Raw genomic sequence first — 23,715 nt, forward strand, 5'->3', positions numbered from 1 at the left:
CATATGTCTGTGTTAGCTGCATGTGTGACATAACTCCACCAGTCCTATTTATGATATCATTCACTAAAATTATACCTGTGTTTTTACCGCAGTGATGGTTTGATTAAATTCTCTATATTGGAGTTTTCCAGTATTTTGAGTCAGTCCCCCTGGACAGTGGTTCTCTTCAGTGCTCCCTGGGGGCTGGAACTGTAGACAAACATTAACATTAACTGTTTATTTATCTTCTACTCCTTCCATTTTTACTGCATCTACCATTTGATCAACATGAAATCAACTCTGACTCTGCTGTGTCTGGTGGTATGGGTGAATGTGGATGCTTCATCAGCTCAGACTGGTAAGGATGTGTTTTCCTTCACTTTCTCACATGCTTGCAGTGCCCACATTGTGTTAGTATCCACCAATTGCTCTGTAAGACTGACTAGACTGTACAAAGTGAGCAAACGTAACTGATGTGTTTACTTTGCTACGTTTAGCTACTATTGTACATCATCATAGGGAAACAGCACATTACCCTTCTGATACGCAGGGAAAGTGACGACAATTTCTGCTTTCAATTCCATATTCACTTTTTATGTTTTTGACAGGACTTCAGGAATACAAACTCAGCAAAAAAAGAAACGTCCTCTCACTGTCCACTGCGTTTTTTTTCAGCAAACTGAACGTGTAAATATTTGTATGAACATTACAAGATTCAACAACTGAGACATAAACTGAACAAATTCCACAGACATGTGACTAACAAAAATGGAATAATGTGTCCGTGAACAAAGGGGAGGTCAAAATCAAAAGTAACATTCAGTATCTGGTGTGGCCACCAGCTGCATTAAGTACTGCAGTGCATCTCCTCCTCATGGACTGCAACAGATTTGCCAGTTCTTGCTGTGAATTGTTACCCCACTCTTCCACCAAGGCACCTGCAAGTTCCAGGACATATCTGGGGGGAATTGCCCTAGATCCAACAGGTCCCAGACGTGCTCAATTAGATTGAGATCCTGGCTCTTTGCTGGCCATGTCAGAACACTGATATTCCTATCTTGCAGGAAATCACGCACAGAACGAGAAGTATGGCTGGTGGCATTGTCATGTTGGAGGGTCATGTCAGGATGAGCCTGCAGGAAGGGTACCATATGAGGGAGGAGGATGTCTTCCCTGTAACGCACAGCGTTGAGATTGCCTGCAATGACACCAAGCTCAGTCCGATGATGCTGTGACACACCGCCCCAGACCATGACGGACCCTCCACCTCCAAATCGATCCCGCTCCAGAGTACAGGCCTCGGTGTAACCGTCATTCCTTCAATGATAAACACAAATCCGAACATCACCCCTGGTGAGACAAAACCGCATCTCGTCAGTGAAGAGCACTTGCCAGTCCTGCCTGGTCCAACGACGGTGGGTTTGTGCCCATAGCCAACGTTTTTGCCGGTGATGTCTGGTGAGGTCCTGCCTTACAACAGGCCTTCAAGCCCTCAGGCCTTCCTCTTTCAGCCTATTGCGGACAGTCTGAGCACTGATGGAAGGCTTGTGCGTTCCTGGTGTAACTCGGGCAGTTGTTGTTGCCATCCAACGTAAAGAGTAAATAATAAAACTCTGCAAAAAAAATCCCCTCCAAAAACCAACTCAGTGCCAAAATGGCAAGTGTGGTCTTTTGTGTGGTTCCTAGCGGTCTGTATCAGTTTCTAGTGGTTTCTAGCAGTTTTTTGTGTTTTCTAGCGGTTACAAGCGAGCGAAGATGATAATTTACGTGATATCAACATAGAAGTATATTTTCTGGGTGATTTAAATATTGACTGGCTATCATCAAGCTGCCCACTCAGGGAAAAACTTCAAACTGTAACCAGTGCCTGCAATCTGGATTAGGTTGCCAGTCAACCTGCCAGGGTAGTTACAAACGGTACAGGATTTAAATCATCAACATGTATGGATCACATCTTTACTAACGCTGCAAATATTTACTTTAAAGCAGTATCCTAATCCATAGGATGCAGGGATCACAATATAATAGTCAAATTGTTACGGTTTTCTTCAGGTGAAAGAGAGGAGGACCAAAATGCAGCGTGGTTATCTTTATACATCTTTAATGAAAGATGAAAATGTGAACAATATACTTCTACAAAACAAGAAACGTGAAAACAACGAAAACAGTCCTAACTGGTGTAAAACACAGAGACAGGAAACAATCACCCACAAGATACCTAAAGAATATGGCTGCCTAAATATGGTTCCCAATCAGAGACAACGATAAACACCTGCCTCTGATTGAGAACCACTCTAGGCAACCATAGACTTTCCTAGACTACTATACTAAACACAATCCCATAAAACTACAAAAACCCTAGACAAAACAAACCACATAAATCACCCATGTCACACCCTGGCCTGACCAAAATAATAAAGAGAACACAGAATACTAAGACCAGGGCGTGACACATATCTAGGATAACCAAAGTTCCAAACGCTGGGCCTAATATAGTGTATAAAAGGTCATAAAAACAAGTTTTGTAGTGATTCATATGTTGATGATGTAAAGAATATTTGCTGGTCTGTGGTGTGTAATGAGGAGCACGTAAAAAATAAAGGAGAGCTGCACAATCGAGGATCTCAGATGCAAAAATATTTATGTCCAACGTTTCGTCAGACAAGCTGTCTTCATCATACCCTGATGGACATATACCCTGATGAAGACAGCTTGTCTGTCAAAACATTGGACATAAATATTTTTGCATCTGTTCTCCTAGAGGGTGCGGCTCTCCTTTATTTTTGAAGTGTTCCACTCCGCTAGCCAGCACCTCGCTGCACTTGATGCATTTATGTAACTACTTATTCCAGTTAGTAATAAGCATGCACCCATTAAGAAAATGACTGTAAAAACGGTTACATCCCCTTGGATTGATGAGGAATTTAAAAAAAGTATGTTTGAGAGGGATGAGGCAAAAGGTTTGGCAAATAAGTCTGGCTGCACAACCGATTGGCATACGTACTGCAAATTAAGAGATCATGTGACTAAACTAAATTTAAAAAACTACACAATGAAACAAATATATAAAGAATGATAGTAAAGCGTTATGGAGCACCTTAAATGACATTTTTGGGAAAAAAGCCAACTCGGCTCCTTCATTCATTGAATCAGATGGCTCATTCATCACAAAGCACACTGATATTGAAACCTACTTTAATGACCTTTTCATTGGCAAGGAAAAGCAAACTTAGTAATGACATACCAGCAACAAACACTGGCACTACACATTCAAGTAGATCGGACCAAAAGTACAAGAATTGTACTTTTGAATTTCGTAAAGTCAGTGTGGAAGAGGTGAAAAAATTATTTTTGTCTATCGACAGTGACAAGCCACCGGGGTCTGACAATCTGGATGGAAAATTACTGAGGATAATAGCAGATGATATTGCCACATCTTCAATTTAAGCCTACTAGAGAGCGTGTGCCCTCAGGCCTGGAGGGAAGCTAAAGTAATCCCGCTACCCAAGAATATTAAAGCCCCCTTTACTGGCTCAAATAGCTGACCAATCAGCCTGTTACCAACCCTTAATAAACTTCTGGAAATAATTGTGTTTGACCAGATACAAACCTCGTCCACAGGCTATTGCACACATACAAGCCTGGGATATCAACCATTCAAAGTTGGCCTTAGTGGGAGTGACCATAGAATTGTATGGGAATGACCTTACTGAATAAAGTATTTGTTATCATGTCCTTTGACAGCAAAAATTTAACACAGCCACAAAGTCATAAACTCCGCCCAGTTCCACAATTTCCCTTCTTCGAGTTTCAGTTTAAACCTAATACTAACCTTTACCACACTACTCACCTTATGCCTAACCCTAACCAATTTTGACTTTGTGGTTTTGCTATCTAGTGGAAACCATTCCCCTAGCCTCAAGAGAGAGAAAAAAACAACAAGCCCTAATTTCCAACTAGCTAATTATCAAAGGACAGAGCTAGTTAATGGCTTCACACAGATGAATAAAGACTACACACTTATAATCTTTGGTCGATTGTGGGGAAAACTATCCCAATAAGAGTTACAAACACAATCTCTTTACTGCCAAGACGTCTGACCGACTAATGCACAAGACACATGGGGGAAGTTCTTGTAGAGATGATTGGTTGGTAGATTAAGCCAATGAGTAATGCACTGGGAGATTATTTTATCATATTTGACATAGTGGGTTATGTCACATTGGACATTGGTGATTATTTCACACAGTTATGTCCCATTTATGAACCATTTATAAAGCATGACATACTGCTGATGAACGCATCATGAAGGCTTTATAAACTGAATGTCATTTGAAGCGGGACCATCTCAGTCAATGTAGTTAGTTGCACTTTGATAGTTCAAACATGCTGTGCTTCATCTGCAGAGTACTGTGGTAAGCCTGAGGGTGAAGGGAGGAGAATGCTGCCGATTCCTGATCGAGAACGTTATGAAAATGGGGACCAAGTGGAGTATGGATGTCTTGCAACTTGTAAGAACAGAGAGTGGGATAAGACCATCAAGGGCAAAGGTCAGTTTAAAAGGGAAATCTGCAGTTGCTACACCCATTGTTGGACTTCTAAATGAATTACATGTACCAAATGATTCTTGAAGAACATAACTTATAAATGACTCCTGAGCTCAGTTCAACTGTCAAACCTCATCATAACCCAAAATATAAGATTGTTTTACTCCTTTGTTTGTAAACAAAGTAAATGTAAACAAACACTATATAGCCTCAATAGATGGTTCAAAGTATAATGTTGATATCATGGATGGTCTATCCTTGTATCCATAGCTATGTCTATGAATTTGAGAGTGGAAACATTTCATCCCTCAGCTTTTAACCAAAACAGGGGTGGGGATGCTCTTTCTTCTTGTGTGTTTAATGTCTATGGCATTACTATAGTACTGTAAACATTGAAGTGCTTATTGCGTTTACTACATTTCAGGGCTTGACATGAACTTTATTACCCACTTGTCCTTTGGAAAAGTAAGACAGATTTTTGACTTGTGTGAAAGCTCAAGTCCAAATTGTGTTGTATGATGCAAGAAGACACTTTACAAAATGAAATACATTAGTATCATTATTATTACCATACAGAGAATGAGACAAAACTGTAGAATACCATCTGTCTAGAGCTGGGTAATATTATTGTTGTTGTTATTGATGTTGTTGCTAGATAGCAATGTAATTGATCTAACAGTGAATGTAATGTCCAACAAAAACTGTCCGTTGGTAGACCTATATAGAGTATATATTCACTACAAACAGCACGCTCCACTCCGTTCCACTCAATTACATTCTCTGTTTGTAAAGTGGTAGCATTTCCTTATTATTTAATGTTGAGAATATGCGCTAAACTCACAGAAAGCTGGAACTCCACTCTCTTTAAAAATAATTGTTTAAAAAACAGCTTTTCCCTCAATTACATATTGAATGTTGCTCTCTCTCCTGGAGCAACATCCCCCTTGACGTTTCATGCCCGTAAGAAACCTGTTTGCAGACAAAATAATTGCTAAAACTGAGCAAATAACTCACTAAGTACACTACAGTGCATTTGGAAAGTATTCATAGCCGTAGAAGTTTTCCACATTTTGTTACGTTACAGCCTTATTCTAAAATGGTTTAAATAAACAAATCTACACGCAATACCGCACAATGCCAAAGTGATAAGAGATTTCTGGAAATTTGGGAACATTTGTTTAAAACAAAAAACATAAATACCTTACTTACATATGAGACTCAAAATCCTTTTTCCATTGATCATCCTTGAGATGTTTCAACAACTTGATTGGAGTCCACCTGTGGTAAATTACATTTATTGTACATGATTTGGAAAGGCACACACCTTTCTAAATAAGGTCCCACTGTTGACAGTGCATGTCAGAGCAAAAACCAAGACATGTGTGTCCGTAGAGATCTGAGACAGGATTGTGTCGAGGCACAGATCTTGGGAAGGGTATCAAAAAATGTTAATGTTTTGTTTAGTTCATAGGCTAATAATGGACAAACCCTTGCATGAGGGGCTGCCGAGTGGTGCAGCGGTCTAAGGCACTGAATCTCAGCGCTTGAGGCGGCACCCTGGTTCGATTCAAGGCTGTATCACAACCGACAGTGATAGGGAGTCGCACATAAGGCGGCGCACAATTGGCCCAGCGTCGTCCGGGTTTGCCCTGTGGAGGCGATCATTGTAAATAAAGATTTGTTCTTAAATGACGTGTTACGTACGCCTCTTGGAGGGAACGCAACACCCTGCTACAACTCAAGTCCCCGTGGAGTGAAAGAGGTATGTGATTGTAGGTGCGGGTAAGGATGACAGAGACTATATCCTTTTACAGGGAATTTATTTCCATAACATGGTAATGTGGGTAAAAGGGGCTGGGCGGAACCAAAGCAAAGAAAGTAAAAGTTTGAGTCCTCTCCTACCCACTACTTACCTAACCTTTCAGAACCTCCTGGCGCACCAACCAAAATACAGGGGCTGGTCCATCCAGGTCTTACCTAGTGTGCATAGACAGTAAATACTACAGGTTATGTATGCCCGCATGGTTCTTGCCTAAACACTCCCAAGGTGACGTCCCCCCCTGGGAACAAGTTAAACAGAATAATACAAACTTTGGGAACAATTTCAATAATCACAAACACAGTCCTATTGGCATACACATACCCTAGAAGTAGCGGCTACCAAATAGTGTCAACAGAACTGTCACTGGGCAACAACCAACACAAGACATCAAGGAAGCTCTCTCTTCCTGACAAAGGAACACTGGCTTTTATCCAGCTGGAGAAGGAGTTGGTAATTAAAAACAGCTGTTTCCCCTGATGAGAGGGAGGGGAGAGGGTTCAGAGCTCCAATCATCGATGGGGCCGACCAATCAGCTGCTTAGAATCCAGGAAGCCATTTCCTGAAATACACACATGCAAACACATACAAACCCCAAAAAACACAGAAACTGCGGAACTTGCCTCGTAAAAAAAAAATCTGATATGGGGATGTGCTACTGAAATCAACAAGTAGCGGGAAACAACACAATCTCAGGATGCAAAAATAGAATGTTTATTGGTATGTGAATTTTCTAAAATCAAGTAAGGTTAAAATGCCATGATCTTATACTCGTTTCAGGTCTTCATTCAATAGAATTAGATGAACACTTTTCCACAATGCATTGGAAGGCCCTAGTTCTCTTCAAGTAGCCAAATAACAAAACTAAGCTACTTAATTCAAATCAAAATCAAATCAAATTGTATTAGTCACTTGCGCCAAATAAAACAGGTGAAATGTTACCTTACAGTGAAATGCTTACTTCCGAGCCCCTTAACGACAGTGCAGTTTAAAAAAATACTGATAAGAATAAGAGATTCTAAGAGATAAGAGATGAAAAGTAATTAAAGAGGAGAACTGTCTATGACTAGGGTGGCTGGAGTCTTTGCCAATTTTCAGGGCCTTCCTCAGACACCGCCTGGTATAGAGGTCCTGGATGGCAGGAAGCTTGGCCCCAGTGATGTACTGGGCCGTTTGCACTACACTCCGTCGTGCCTTGCGGTCGGAGACCAAGCAGTTGCCATACCAGGCAGTGATGCAACCAGTCAGGAGGCTCTCGATGGTGCAGCTGTAGAACTTTTTGAGGATCTTGAGGAATTTCAAAAGATTCAAAAATGTAGAACCAGGAACAGATATAGCCCTTAGTTCACTCCAGACCTGACTGCCCTTAACCAACACAAAAACATCCTGTGGCGTACAACTTTAGCATCGAGTAGCCCCCGCGATATGTAACTTTTCAGGGAAGTTAGGAACCAATATACACAGGCAGTTAGGAAAGCAAAGGATAGCTTTTTCAAACAGAAATTTGCATCCTGTAGCTCTAACTCAAAAAAAGATCTAGGACATTGTAAAGTTCATGGAGAATAAGAGCACCTCCTCCCAGTTACCCTCTGCACTGAGGCTAGGAAACACTGTCACCACCGATAAATCCACGATAATTGAGAATTTCAATAAGCATTTTTCTACGGCTGGCCATGCTTTCCATCTGGCTACCCCCACCCCGGTCAACAGCCCTGCACCCCCCCACAGCAACTTGCCCAAGCCTCCCCATTTCTCCTTCACCCAAATCCAGATAGCTGATGTTCTGAAAGAGCTGCAAAATCTGGACCCCTACAAATCAGCTGGGCTAGACAATCTGGACCCTCTCTTTCTAAAATGATCCGCCGCAATTGTTGTAACCACTATTACTGGCCTGTTCAGCCTCTCTTTCGTATCGTCTGAGATCCCCACAGATTGGAAAGCTGCCGCAGTCATCCCCCTCTTCAAAGGGGGAGACAGTAAAGACCCAAACTGTTAAAGACCTGTATCTATCCTAGCCTGCCTTTCTAAGGTCTTTGAAATCCAAGTTAACAAACAGATCTCCGAACATTTCGAATCCCACCGTACCTTCTCCGCTATGCAATCTGGTTTCCGAGCTGGTCATTGGTGCACCTCGGCCACGCTCAAGGTCCTAAACAATATCATATTATTATTATGTTTGATGTCTTTACTAAAAATAATAAAGTAGTAGTCAAACATGTTAATATTTCAGTAAAAACACAGATTTATGTGCTGTATCTGTGTTGTAATGATATGTTTTTAGAGGATTGTGGGTAATTAAACATTTTGAGAAAATGTCATGCAAAGATGGATATTACCACAAAAAACAATGGCTTCAAAGGAATAGAATAAATTGAGATGGAATGTGTCTTTCATTCATAGTCATTCATAGTCTGGGTTTAAATGAGACTGTTTGTAGGTTGCTGGCTTTTTGCAAATTGCAACTAGCTACATTGTTTTATACCCTTTCAAATAGCTACAGTTTTATGCAACATGATTACATTGATAAAGCCAGTTGGTGTAAAACAGGAAATGTGATTATTTTGAGAAAAAAAAATGGATTAAAAAAATATATACCTGCAGTCCTGGAAAACAAATGAAGGTTCTGCCACCACAGTGACCTTTTTTATGACCTTCATTCTTTGAGCCCAAGGATGTCTGTGGGCCACTCTTGACGTTACAGGCTAGCTAGACTGTGCAACACCATGCAATATGATCTTTCTCCATAGTGATGAGTTGTGTCCCTGAGGCTACAGATGGACGGGAGGTTGTGAGTGGTCTGCCAGATGATGATGATGGTGTTATACAGTACGGTCATGAGCACCCACTCAGAGCAGGGTAGCAAAAAGTTGGCTAAATGGAAATGTATTGTAGGCCTATCAAACATGAAACAGAACTGTCTACATAGAACTATCAAACATGAAACAGAACTGTCTACATAGAACTATCAAACATGAAACAGAACTGTCTACATAGAACTATCAAACATGGAACAGAACTGTCTACATAGAACTATCAAACATGGAACAGAACTGTCTACATAGAACTATCAAACATGAAACAGAACTGTCTACATAGAACTATCAAACATGGAACAGAACTGTCTACAAGTTGCAATAAACGGTAGGAGAATGGAATTATGAAACGCTAGCAATTATTGTAGTATTAGATGGATTAGAGATTTACCACGTAGGGCCAATGCATTTTTTATTTAATTTCAATTTAATTTAACCTTTTAAAAAAAAAATAGGCAAGTCAGTTAAGAACAAATTCTTGTTTAGATTGATTGCCTACCAAAAGGCAAAAGGCCGCCTGCGGGGACGGGGGATTAAAAACATTCAAATATAAATACAGGACAGAACACACATCACGACAAGAGAGACAACACAACACTACATAAAGAGAGAACGAAGACAACAACATAGCAAGGAAGCAACACATGACAACACAGCATGGTGCAACACAACATGGTAGCAGCACAAAACATGGTACAAACATTTTTGGGCACAGACAAAAGCACAAAGGGAAATAAGGTAAAGACCACAATACATCACCCAAAGCAGTCACAACTGTCATTAAGAGTGTCTGTGATTGAGTCTTTGAATGAAGATATTTAGATAAAACTGTCCAGTTTGTTGCAGCTTGTTCCAGTCGCTAGCTACAGTGAACTGAGAAGATGAGCGACCCAGGGATGTCTGTGCTTTTGGGACCTTTAACAGAATGTGATTGGCAGAACGGGTGTTGTATGTGGAGGATGAGGGCTGCAGTAGATATCTCAGATAGAGGGGAGTGAGGCCTAAGAGGGTTTTATAATAAGCATCAACCCGTTGGGTCTTGCGACGGGTATACAGAGATGACCAGTTTACAGAGGAGTATAGAGTGCAGTGATGTGTCCTATAAGGAGCATTGGTGGCAAATCTGATGGCCGAATGGTAAAGAACATCTAGCCACTCATTTAAACATGTCAAAGCAACAGTAAACATTTCAACAAGAGAAAAAAAACACTCTCCACTGGCGGGAGTTTTGAGAGCGGATGTGAAGAGCCTCGCCACAGTAATAATTCATTTTCACAACAAATTACAAATACAAGCTTCATAAGCAAATTAGCATTTCAAGCAATTGTTACATACCAAAAGACCAGTAGGCCTATGCTAGTAATCAAGTCCCCATTGCTGGTGATCTTGTAATGTAACAGTTCATATTCTTGATCACCAAGCCATTTTTGGAGCTGCATATTCATTTATTATGGCAATCCTCTCTCCCTGCAGTTTGAGGTTTGCGCTGCACCTGATCCTATATCTGTACAGCATATCAGCGATCTGTTCGCTAGCTCACCCCACATATGTTGATTGACAGTTTGCTTGTCCAATCAGAGTGCCGAGTGTGCGTTTCACTAGCTAATCTGTTGCAGGTTATCTTTGCAAGGACGATGCTAAGGCTACTGTCTCTCTCTGTGTGTAGAGTAACCCACATAGGCTCTATGACACAAAGTGAGTGACAAAACATTACAAAACCTGGACAGATCATTTCAAGTCAAACACGAGTCTTGAGGCTCCAAGTCCAAATCAAGTCAAGTTATTTTATTTTCAATCAAGTGGAGTCTCAAATCATCAAATGTGTGACTCAAGTTAAACTCGAGTCCAAGTCATGTGACTTAAGTTCACAACTCTGATGATTAATAATGTGAATGTGTTTGGAGTTCTCCAAAACAACAGCATCATGAAGTATGGACACAGGCTACAGTTTGAGTGCAGCAACTCTAGACATGTTCTGAAGGGGGAATCAGAGGTCGTCTGCTCAACCAATGGACAGTGGAGTCACTCCTTTCCAATTTGTGACGATAAATTCTATTTGTATTGATTTAACACATTGGGAAATAATGCAACACAACCAAGTTATTTATTGTAGATTTAGATTTACAATTATCTCCAACTCACACACAAAATGAAGCAAAATAAAGCATTTCAGAAAGGGTAGGGAGGATTTCTGGACAGTTTGCTATTCTTGCTGGTTAATGAAAGCAGTTGGGTACATTTCATCACTAGTACTTTTATGACCTCACTCATGTCTTCCTAGAACCCAAGGATGTCTGTGGACCACCTCCACATCTCATTAACGGAGACACGATGGGCCGTACCAGAGAATGATACTGAAACACAGAATCATTTCATTATGACTGCAAGTCTTACTAAACCCTTAATAGACTTTCATCCTACAAGACGTGTCCTAGAGGGATCTGGATTGGAGAGATGACAAGCCTGAATTAATTATATCTCTGAAACAACGTTTGCCTGATTCATATCCAATCACTCGCTCACATCCCTATGCTATGTCCATGCTCACTCCCATTCACAGATCATGGTGGATTGTTAGGATCAATTTCCTTTCAAAGCCCCCCTGTGATCTCTGATGAGCCAGTGGAGATAATAAGGGCCTAGGGATTGGAGTGAGGGAGAAAATTGGAACGGGGCCCAACTGTAATGCCACCTGATCTTCAGGACTTATTAGGCCAGGTAGGCCAGTTGAGAACAAGTTCTCCAACTTCAATTTGGAGTTCTCCAACTCCAATTTCCAACTGTGACCTGGCCAAGATAAAGCAAAGCAGTGCGACAAAAACAACAACACAGAGTTACACATAAACAAACGTACAGTCAATAGCACAATAGAAAATCTATGTACAGTGTATGCAAATGTAGAAGAGTAGGGAGGTAAGACAATAAATAGGCCATAGAGGCTAAATAATTACAATTTAGCATTAATACTGGAGAGATAGATGTGCAGATGATGATGTGCAAGTAGAGATACTGGGGTGCAAAAGAGCAAGAGGATAAATAATATGGGGGCGAGGTAGTTGGGTGTGCTATTTACAGATTGGCTGTGTACAGGTACAGTGATCGGTAAGCTGCTCTGACAGCTGATGCTTAAAGTTAGAGAGGGAGATATAAGACTCCAGCTTCAGTGATTATTGCAATTTGTTCCAGTCATTGGCAGCAGAATACTGGAAGGAAAGGCGGCCAAAGTAAGTGTTGGCTTTGGGGATGACCAGTGAAATATACCTGCTGGAGCGCGTGCTACTGGTGGGTGTTTGTAATGGTGACCAGTGAGCTGAGATAAGATGGGGCTTTACCTAGCAAAGACTTAGAGATGACCTGGAGCCAGTGGGTTTGGCGATGAGTACGTAGTGAGGGCCAGCCAACGAGAGCATACAGGTCTCAGTGGTGGTTAGTATACAGGGCTTTGGTAACAAAACGGATGGCGCTGTGAGAGACTACATCCAGTTTGCTGAGTAACACATTGTATCCTTTACACGTCTAAACAAACTTACATAACACATTGTATCCTTTACACATGTCTAAACAATATTAGGTAACACATTGGTTCCTTCATACAGTACGTGATGACAGTCCATGGTGACATCTTCTTCATGGCCCACATGCCATCAGGCAACTCCAGTAGCTTTAATCCAGGGCTTGAGTTCAACGGTGGTGTAGCCGTATAAGAATAGCCTCCGGCAGAGGAACATCTGCATACAGTCTGGCCACACCCACCACTTCCTCCCGGCCTTTGATTGGGCCTTTCTGCTCTCTAGCTGCTTGTGGCTGGGGCCTCTTCCTGTCCTTCTTCCACTTCTTCTTGTTCTTCCTTGTTTCAGTGTTTCCAGAGTTCTGCTGGGAAACAGGTCATATTAACCAGGCTCAGTCACGACAGAAGTGGTGTCAGACTCATAAACCTTAAGCACCAACTGTTTGGGCCTCTTGCAGAAGAATTGTACTCTTGAAAATACATGGTTGTGGTGTTACCAATGTAAAAAATGTATTGAAGGGATGTAGGGCAACATGCCATTGTTGGTAAAGGTGTCAAACGATTGTAACATAAGTGTTTAGAGACACACTAGTGCATTTTTTAGGGGGACATTGGAAGCTTCTTTTGAGAGGAAAGATCAGTCAACTAAGTGAATGGGCTGGGGGGCTGTGAAAAGTCTCAGGGGGGCAGTTCTTATACAGTATGAATTGTTGTGTATGGCACCTTTCAAATCATTCTCATACACAATAACACAAAACCCCCTGTAAACCTTTGTCCCACAATCTTGTTGTGCCCCTTCCCTCATGCTGGTGAACCCAAAATGCTACCGCTTTAGGGTATTTTTCAACAGAGCACTGTGGAAGGATACCAGATTACCTGAGTTTTACAAAGAGAAAAGGTCAAAAGAGAAAGGGGTGAGACTTGTTTGATGACATGGTCTGAAAGATACTCTGTGGTCCTCAGGCTACATCCAACCACCTGTAACCCCAAGCTCATTCCAGCTTGTTGTTTGGATAATTTTGATGTTTGTTATATATCGAACGAGCTTGGGGTTACAGGTGGTCATATAGAACGAGCTTGGGGTTACAGGTGGTCATATAGAACAAGCTTGGGGTTACAGGTGGTCATATCGAATGAGCTTGGGGTTACAGGTGGTCATATAGAACGAGCTTGGGGTTACAGGTGGTTGGATGTTGCCTGAAGACCAAAGAGTATCTTTCAGACCATATAGTTCTGACAATATGCTGTAGCAGAGCCAGGGTGAAATTTCCCTTTAAGGCGTGACCAGGCCCTCTAGTGGCCTGGGCCTGTAATAGTAGGTTGTTTTCTCTTCAGCTGTGCTGAAATACTGCAGTAGTTAGCTATCCTGGCAGACACTGAGGTCCTTCTGCTGCTGAGAAATATCTTTATCTTTCTAGGGATTTATAGCGTTATATTTTTCATGTGGCATATATATATATATACACACACACACACACACACACACACACACACACACACACACACACACACACACACACGGCAAAAGAAATTAGGTTATATTCAACCAAAAATAAAACCTTTTATAATACAAAGCAAAGGCTAAAGCAACACAATTGACAAATTCCTTGGAAAGAATCATTTCTGCATTCTCTTCATTAGCCCGTTGCAAGTGGTGATGACACAGCAGTCCAATTACTGCATGTCCATGTGTGGGAGGGCACTTCCCCCACCCAGAGCCTTTTTCTATTGAGCCTTTTCACAAAAACTGTGTGATTGAAATCTATGTTTTTGAGTATTACAGTATTTTGGATCAGTCCCCCACTCTTCACTGCTCCCTGGGGGCTGGAACTCTGTAGACAAACATTAATTTTGGGATAGACACGGTTTATTTATGTTCCATTCTTTCCATTTTTACTGCATCTACCATTTGATCAACATGAAATCATCTCTGACTCTGCTGTGTCTGGTGGTATGGATGAATGTGGATGCTTCATCAGCTCAGACTGGTAAGGATGTGTTTTCCTTCACTTTCTCACATGCTTCTCGTGCCCACATTGGGTTAGTATCCACCAATTGCTCTGAAAGACTGACTAGACTACACAAAGTGAGAAAACGTAACTGATGTGTTTGCTATGCTATTTTTATCAAATGCTGCACAACTAAATCAAATCCAACTTTAATTTGTCACATGCGGCAAATACCTTACCGTGAAATGCTTACTTACGAGCCCTTAACCAACAATGCAGAGTTATGTGCTAAATACATTTAAGGAAAAATAAGTAGATAAAAAAACAATAAAGAGGCTATTAACAAGGGGTACCAGTACTGAGTCAATGTGTAGGGGTACGGGGTAGTTGAGGTAAGATAATGTTTACATGTACTGTCGGTAGGGGTAAAGTGACGATGATAATAAACAGAGTAGCAGCAGCAGCGTACGTGAACAGTGGGAAGGAATGTGTGCGTGATGAAAATATGCATATGTCTGTGTCCCTGTGTGTTGGAGTGTCATTGTAGTATGTGTGAGTGTGTGGTTATATTCCAGTCAGTTTACATTGAGCCTGTGCAAGAGAGTCAGTGCAAAAAAAGTTAAAATAATAATAAAATAAGGGCTCAATACAAATAGTCTTGGTAGCCATTTCATTAACTGTTCAGTGGTCTTATGCCTTGGGGGTAGAAGCTGTTAACATCTTCGGGATAGGGGCCGGTATTTTGACATCCGGATGAAAAGCGTGCCAAAAGTAAACTGCCTGCTACACAGGCCCAGAAGCTAGGATATGCATATAATTGGTAGATTTGGATAGAAAACGAATGTTTCTAAAACTGTTAAAATAATATCTGCGAGTATAACAAAACTTATTTGGCAGGCGAAACTTCGAGGACAAACCATCCAGGATTTTTTTTTTGTGAGTTCACTGTTTGTTTTCTATTGGTTTTCTATGGGAAACAAGCTTTATGTGCCACGACTTCCGCCGAAGTCAGCTCCTCTCCTTGTTCGGGCGGCAATCGACATCACCGGCTTTCTAGCCATCGCCGCTCCATTTTTCATATGTCCATCCTCTGTTTCCCATCATGTTTTGTGTGTAATTGTTTTCATGTCATGTGGTGTTAGTTTACGCACTCTACTTTTATGTTCTGTTTTTTGAGTGCGTTTGTTTTACGTAGTGCTCTCGTTGTTGGAACTATGATAAAAGTGCGGCTGTTCATTATACTCTGCTCTCCTGCACCGCCAATACATCTTTTTACATTATGAGGCACCTGGTTTCAGTTCCTATGGCTTCCACTAGATGTCAACAGACTTTACAAATTGGTTGATGTTTTTCCTTTGAGAAATGAAGAAGTATGGCTATTCAGAATGAGGGTCAAGCGAAGTGGACTCTCGTTTGGTGCACGCTACCTGTAGCTTGCTCCACTTTGATTTTATCCGCTATTGAACACAATATATTCCGTCTCAAATTTTAATGATTATATACACATTTTGGGATAACTGAAGTTGGATTAGGAAAGTTGTTTGAAATGTTTGGATCAAGTTTACAGGTAACTTATTAGATAATTTGTAGTCATGTTGGAAGAGTTGGAACCTGTGTTTTTCTGAATCAAATGCGTGAATAAATGGACATTTTGGGGATATAAAGGAGTCTATTGAACAAAAGGGCCATTTTGTTATGTTTCTGGGACATATTGGAGTGCCAACAGAAGAAGATCTTCAAAAAGGTAAGGTATGAATTATATCGTTATTTCTGACTTTCGTGTCGCACCTGCTTGGTTGAAATATGACTTTCATGTGTTTGTACGATGGGGTGCTGTCCTCAGATAATCGCATGGTTTGCTTTCGCCGTAAAGCCTTTTTGAAATCTGACACGGTGGCTGGATTACCAAGAAGTGAAGCTTTATTTTGATGTATTGCACTTGTGATCTTATGAAAGTTAAATATTTCTAATAATTTCATTTGAATTCCACGCTCAGCAATTTCACCGGATGTTGTCAAAATGGGACGGTAGCGTCCACTAATCCACAATAAGTTTTAAAGGAGCCTTTTGGTCCTAGACTTGTTGCTCCAGTACCGCTTGCCGTGCGGTAGCAGAGAGAACAGTCTTTGACTTGGGTGGCAGGAGTCATTGACAATTTTTAGGGCCTTCCTCTGACACCGCCTGGTATAGAGGCCCTGGATGTCAGGGAGCTAAGCCCCAGTGATGTAGTAGGCCATACGTACTACCCTCTGTAGCACCTTGCGGTCGGATGCCTAGTAGTTGCCATACCAAGTGGTGATGAAACCGGTCAGGATGCTCTCGATGGAGCTGCTGTTTAACGTTTTTAAGAATCTGAGGCCCCATGGCAAATCTTTTCAGCCTCCAGAGCCCTACTCACAACTTTTTTTGTATGTTTGGACCATGATAGGTCCTTAGAGGTGTGGACGCCAAGGAACTTGAAGTGCTCGACCTCCACTCCAGTCCCATGGATGTGAATGGGACGTGCTCGGCAATCCTTTTGCTGTAGTTCACAATAAGCGTGTTTGTCTTGCTCATATTGAGGTAGAGGTTGTTGTCCTGGCACCACACTGCCAGGTCTCTGACCTCCTTCCTATAGGCTGTCTCATCATCGTCGGTGATCAGGCCTACCACCATGTGTCGTCAGCATACTTAATGATGGTGTTGGAGTTATGTGTGGCCACACAGTCTTGGGTGAATAGGCAGTACATGAGGGGACTAAGCACGCACCCCTGAGGGGGCCCCGTGTTGAGGGTCAGTGTGACAGATGTGTTATTGCCTACCCTTACAACCTGGGGGCGAGACATCAGGAAGTCCAGGACCCAATCGCACAGGGAGGGTTGAGACCCAGGGCCTTGAGCCTAATGATGAGCTTGGAGGGTACTATGGTGTTGAATGCTGAGCTGTAGTCAATGAACAGCATTCTTACATAGGTATTCCTCTCGTTCAGATGGGATAGGGCAGTGTGCAGTGTGATGGCGATTGCATCTTCTGTGGACCTATTGGGGTGGTAAGGTGACAGGTAAGGTGGATGTGATATGATCCTTGACTAGTCTCTCAAAGCACTTCATGATGACAGAAGTAAGTGCTACGGGGGGATAGTCATTTAGTTCAGTTACCTTTGCCTTCTTGGGTACAGGATCAATAGTGGCCATCTTGAAGCATGTTGGGACAGCAGACTGGGAAAGGGAGAGATTGAATATGTCCGTAAATACATCAGCCAGCTGGTCAGCGCATGATCTGAGGACGCGGCTAGGGATGCCGTCTGCGCTGGCAGCCTTGCGAGGGATAACACATTTAAATGTCCTTGGGAGTAGGCAGCATTGGTGGCACTGTGTTATCCTCTGTCATGACGCTGGCCTGGAGGTAGGTTTATGACAGTCATAAATACCTCTCCCCCTTTTTCCTCTCTACCCTACTGATGGGACTATTGAAAATCCCTTGGTTAACATAGAGATTCTGGGAATATCAGAAGGTGGGGGGAAAGGAACCATATTTTGGTAATCCGACCAGTTGAACATATGCGTTGGTACTTAATGAATATGATGTCAGTTCAGATGTCATCTGAGACATTCTCATCAATGATAGGAAGACAAACTCTACAGTGGAAAGTCTACACATTATAGTTATCAGATTCACATGGAATTGTTGTGCAATTCAAATATTTAAATATACAATTATTGGTGAAGAGATGAAATGTAATTTTAGCTTCCAAATGAGAGTTGGGTTTTCATAAAGTTAGGGCTCTGCTCAATAAGTGGCCCGCCCCTGTGAAGAGACATGGGCTGTAGATTGTGAAACACACCCTTCTCCCTCCACAAAAATGTAACCTCCTGTTCCGGGTACATTAGGATGACGATCCGATGTCAGAAGGGTTCAGATAATAACTACAGAACGAAGCCAACCTCAGCGTGAGCTTTGATTGCGAATGGTATGAACTTTGAACTCTTATTCACGACAGAAGTGACACCTCCTCCTCCTCCTCCGTTGAGTTAGCAACAGCAGCTACAAACGTGGGCTAGGAAAGAACAGACAGAGTATCCCGTCTACCACACAACGACTTTACTACAACGTATCCAATTTACCACCATTCTTCAAAGGACAAAGGACTCTGTTGGGCAACACTGCCTTCCATCCACCACCAACCTACCGAAGCGCAGCTCAGAGTAAATATTTACTGCATTTTCCTTTTCCAAATGGGCGGTATTTTAAAATGCATAAGATTCTGTATTCACGATAGAGTAACTGCCTACGGTCCGATAGAGACAACGCTTCTCCCTTTGTTCTCCAGTCTCCCCGCTCTTTCACTCAAACCCAGCCCCCTTTCCTTTGGGCAACCAGCTGTCATATCTGTTCCGTCCACTAGGGACGTTTTCCTTTATGACATAATTTATAATCAAGGTATGATTCATTCGGTGTATGTGTAATTCTGTGTGATTAGTTAGGTATTTAGTAAATACATAATTAAACCCAATTTTGTATTGCTAATTCAACTTGTTAGCCAGGGTTTGTGAAGATAACCAAGAATTTACAACTTTCAGATGAGACTGAAATAAGGTGACGATTAATATTGACTGATATTGATGTAAAATATTACTAGGTCTTTAAGAGTTTATTCGGAAGATAATGGCTCTATAAATATTATTTTGTTGTGCCCCGACTTTCTAGTTAATTACATTTACATGATTAGCTCAATCAGGTAATACTAATTACAGGGAAAGGATTTTATAGAATAGCATGTCATATCACTTAATCCGGCATAACCAAAGACACGACACCTCAAAGCGGAGAAAGAAGGTGTTTAGTTTGTCTGGAAGCAACACGTGGGTGTCTGTGAAGTGGCTGGTTTTCTTTTTGTAGTCCGTGATTTTCTGTAGACCCAGCCACATACGTCTCGTGTCTGAGCCATTGAATTGCTGTCATGCTGAAACAGGAAAGGGCCTTCCCCAAACTGTTGCCACAAAGTTGGAAGCACAGAAACGTCTAGAATGTAGTCATCATCCACCAAACTTTAAAGTTGCCACTATGATTGGGGCATGTAGAGTTATCCTGGCATCCGCCAAACCTAGATTCATCCGTCAGACTACCAGATGGAGAAACGTGATTCATGACTCCAGAGAACGCATTTCCACGGCTCCAGACGGTAGTCTGACGGCGGTACATGGTAATCTTAGGCTTGTGTGCGGCTGCTCGGCAAAGGAAACACATTTCATGAAGCTCCCGACGAACAGTTATTGTGCCGATGTTGCATCCAGAGGCAGTTTGTAACACGGTACTGAGTGTTGCAACCTAGCGCTTCAGCACTCAGCAGTCCCGCTCTGTGAGCTTGTGTGGCCTACCACTTTGTAGATGACCGTTGTTGCTCCTAGACATTTCCACTTCTCAATGAGAGCACTTACAATTGACCGGGGCAGCTCTAGCAGGGCAGAAATTTGACGAGCTGACTAGTTGGAAAGGTGGTATCCTATGATGGTGCCACGTTAAAAGTCACTGAGCTCTCTTAAGGCCATTCTACTGCCAATGTTTGTCTATGGAGATTGCATGGCTATGTGGATGATTTTATACACCTATCAGCAACAGGTGTTGCTGAAATAGCCGAATCTACCAATTTGAAGCGGTGTCCACATACTTTTGTATATATAGTGTATTACAAACTGGGTCAGGGAGACCTTGAAAATGTCAATGAAGACACTTGCCAGCTGGTCAGCTCTTGCTCTGAGTACGCGTCTTGGTAATCCATCTGAATGTTAAACTGTTTAAAGGTCTTAGTCACACACTCATCCAGAACAGCTGGTGCGCTCATGCATTATTCAGTGTTGCTTGCCTCAAATTGAACACACAAGCCATTTAACTCCTCTGGTAGGCTTACGTCACTGGGCTGCTCACGACTGGATTTCGCTTTCTAATCTGTGATAGTTTGCAAGCCCTGCTATATCCGACGAGCGTCAGAGCCGGTGTAGTAGGATTCAATCTTAGTCCTGTATTGACGCTTTACCTGTTTGATTGTTGGCCCACGGTGGAGGCCTTTGGCAAAGGCTCGCATAGTCTGGTAAACAGACTCTTGTGAGTTCTCCCTACCGCTGGCAGCGGAGTCAATTGGGAGGAACTCAGCGTTACAACTGTAGAACCAGATTTAAAAACATTGATGTGTCACATTTTGTTTTATAATGTTTCATGTCAATGTTTCCCCCAGAAATAGAGGGAGCATGTATCAACCCAACTGTGATGAATGGATTCATAGTTCAGTCAAATGTGAGGAATGTTGATCCCAGGAATAGCAAGATATACTCTTCCTGCAATGTAGGGTTCAAACCCTCTACCAGGGGTTGGTGGGGTGAAGCCACATGTACTGAGGGAACATGGTCTGGAATATTAGAGTGTATTGGTAAGAAAACAGATCCTCTAGAAATGACCTCTTTACAAAGTAGATCAAGAACAGTAGAATGCATTTCCCTCTGACTTGGCTATATTGGTCTGAAACTCAATCTCAATGCTCTTTCTCTCTAGATCAATCACAATGTGGCAGAATCCCTGTCATTCCCAACACAAGAAAGGTACCTCACAGTGAAGTCTATAACAATGAACAAACTGTTACAATTGATTGCAAAGTTGGATACACATCTGAAACTAAGACTATAAAATGTAAGGATGGAGAATGGCAAACACCGTTACCAGCTTGTAGACGTGAGTAGTTGTTAATAGTTTTGTTCATTTAAAACAATCACTCGATTTTAATTGTATACAGTGGCCAGTCATCCTTCAATGTATGTTTACTATATGTTGGAATAGTTTGGGGAAAAGGACCCCGAAGCCCATATGATATCATGTAATTACATAGATAGTAGTTCTGTGTCTGTACTGTGTGTGTTTTCTACCCACTAATCTTTCATCAATATTTTCTTCTTGAAGTGCAAGGCGTTCCATGTGATCCTCCACCTAAAGTTGAAAATGCAATTGTTAATATCCCGTATCAAAATAAATATAGAGAGGGATTTGAAGTGAATTATGAATGTCGCAAGTCCATTGAAATAGAGGGACATAAAAAACTTACTTGTGAAAATGGGAGTTGGACAACTCCACCACCAACATGCAAACGTAAGTATTTATAACTGTTTGAAACTGATGCAGTAATTCAGTTTAGAGTTACTCTACTATGAACAGCACCTATTCAAACAGGGAAAAAATGATATCTAAATGGTCATTGAGATGAAATATTCTGTATCACATAACACCATTATTCTCTCATACAATCCGGGATACTTGTTTAGGCATTGCTTGGTTTTACAGAAATATACATCTCTGATTTATATTTTCTCTATGTCCCCAATGTGTCCACTTTGAGATAGTTGCTGTTGTTTTTTGCTATAATTCATTATAGTCTAGTATTCCTTGATATGATCATGGATGAGTTTCAGTGCATATTTACAGTATATATCACAAATTGCCCCAGTTACATTCTCCAAATATACTGTACATTGGCCCTTGACTATGGTTCTAACCACACAGTCATTCTCTACCACTTTTGCCTCTGGTATTTGATTGTAATTTGAGAATTCAAACATACTGTGCTTCACCTACAGAGTACTGTGGTAAGCCTGAGGGCGCAGGGAGGAGAATGGAGATTGCTGACCAAGTGCTGGAGAGATACGAAAATGGGAACCAAATAGACTATACATGCATTAGCCCATACAAAGGCCCCGGAGGAAAAGCAACTTGCAAGAATGGAGAATGGCACATGCCATTTGAGTGTAACGGTCAGTCTTAAGTCTATGGTACTGTATTATCATGGTACTGTACTGTATTATCATTGTACAGTATTATCATGGTACTGTACTGTATTATCATGGTACTGTATTATCATGGTACAGTATTATCATGGAATTGTATTATCATAATAGTGTATCATGGTACTGTATTATCATGATACAGTATTATAATGGTATTCTATTATCATGGTCTTGTATTATCATGGTACTGTAATATCATCATATTCTATAATCATGGTATTGTATTATCTTGGTACTGTAATATCATCATATTCTATAATCATGGTATTGTATTATCTTGGTATTGTATTATGATTTCTATCTATTCCCTGTTTAATCTAGCAAGCTGTCCTGATCCTCCTCCCATTACTAATGGAGATTTCACCAAGGAAAAGAGAGATGTTGAAGGTGTAATTACAGAGGTGTCCTACCAATGCAGCAGACAGTTTACACTGAGTTCCACAGGCAGCATCAGATGTCTGAATGGAAAATGGCAGAGTCCTCCGAAGTGTTTACGTAAGTACATTATTTTCAACTGGTCTGAACATGGTGTTATATCTACATGTCAAGTGTATATAAATGTATGAATATCTACTGCACACTAAGTTAATGAAAAAATTACTGGGTTTCATTTCCATCAGGGTCTTGTGAGATTTCCACTTTTGATGCAGAGTACAATCTACAGAATTTACCCAAGAAAGATTATACTGCGCACGGTGAAAAAAAGACTATTCATTGCAAAAAGGGATATTACCATAAATACAAGAGAATTCTACCAAATATAGAAAAAATTGAAGTGAAGTGTGATGATGGAGAGTTACAGTATGGAGAACACATACCTATATGTAAGTTCATGTCATGTAAAGGAACACCCATCAGTGTAAGATAGTCATTCTCTCAACATTAAGAGTTTAACATCATCTAATATATGGAATGCATAAGTCCAGGATGCCCTGTGAGCTATCTACTGTAGATTAATACAATAGAAATGGATAGTATTTTCTCATTTTGATCTAAACCTTTTTTTATGAAAATCAATCCACCTGTTTGATCATATTCAATGAGGCCACTATGTGTAACCTTCTGACTGTATAACCAAAATCATTTGTTCTTTGCTTTTTAGGTAGCCATCGTTATTCATAGGTAGATGATGAACATAATGGGTAAGTTAAATTAACAAGGAGAGTGGCATGTCTTATAATCACACAAACCTTTCGAACAGTTATGAAAGTATAATAAAAGGTATTATGAACAGTATTACGAACAGTATTAGAAACAGTTATGAACAGTATTATTAACAGTTATGAAAAGTATAA

At 41.2% G+C, this 23,715-nt stretch overlaps 2 protein-coding genes across 5 annotated transcripts in view; one reads left to right on the plus strand and one right to left on the minus strand.

Moving 5' to 3' along the window:
* Nucleotides 1-23,715, plus strand: part of LOC116353039 (complement factor H-related protein 2-like) — a 142,515-nt gene that overhangs the window by 117,523 nt on the left and 1,277 nt on the right. The window contains exons 1-7 of one of the 3 annotated variants that reach the window (XM_031785561.1): nt 14,430-14,654; nt 21,141-21,317; nt 21,543-21,728; nt 22,214-22,387; nt 22,742-22,915; nt 23,041-23,244; nt 23,523-23,562. In XM_031785561.1, coding sequence (XP_031641421.1) covers nt 14,540-14,654; nt 21,141-21,317; nt 21,543-21,728; nt 22,214-22,387; nt 22,742-22,915; nt 23,041-23,244; nt 23,523-23,542 — 1,050 coding nt within the window. In that variant the 5' untranslated portion in view covers nt 14,430-14,539 and the 3' untranslated portion in view covers nt 23,543-23,562. Of the gene's footprint in view, nt 1-14,429; nt 14,655-20,740; nt 21,019-21,140; nt 21,318-21,542; nt 21,729-22,213; nt 22,388-22,741; nt 22,916-23,040; nt 23,245-23,522; nt 23,563-23,715 lie in introns of those variants that run through there. The other 2 variants (XM_031785560.1, XM_031785563.1) reach the window with 2 other exon arrangements.
* LOC109902885 (complement factor H) overlaps nt 1-23,715 on the minus strand; it is a 181,300-nt gene that overhangs the window by 76,251 nt on the left and 81,334 nt on the right. The gene's annotated exons all lie outside the window — the stretch shown is intronic.

The sequence above is a fragment of the Oncorhynchus kisutch genome, linkage group LG13, assembly GCF_002021735.2.
Source record: "Oncorhynchus kisutch isolate 150728-3 linkage group LG13, Okis_V2, whole genome shotgun sequence".
NCBI classification, from domain to species: Eukaryota; Metazoa; Chordata; class Actinopteri; order Salmoniformes; family Salmonidae; genus Oncorhynchus; species Oncorhynchus kisutch.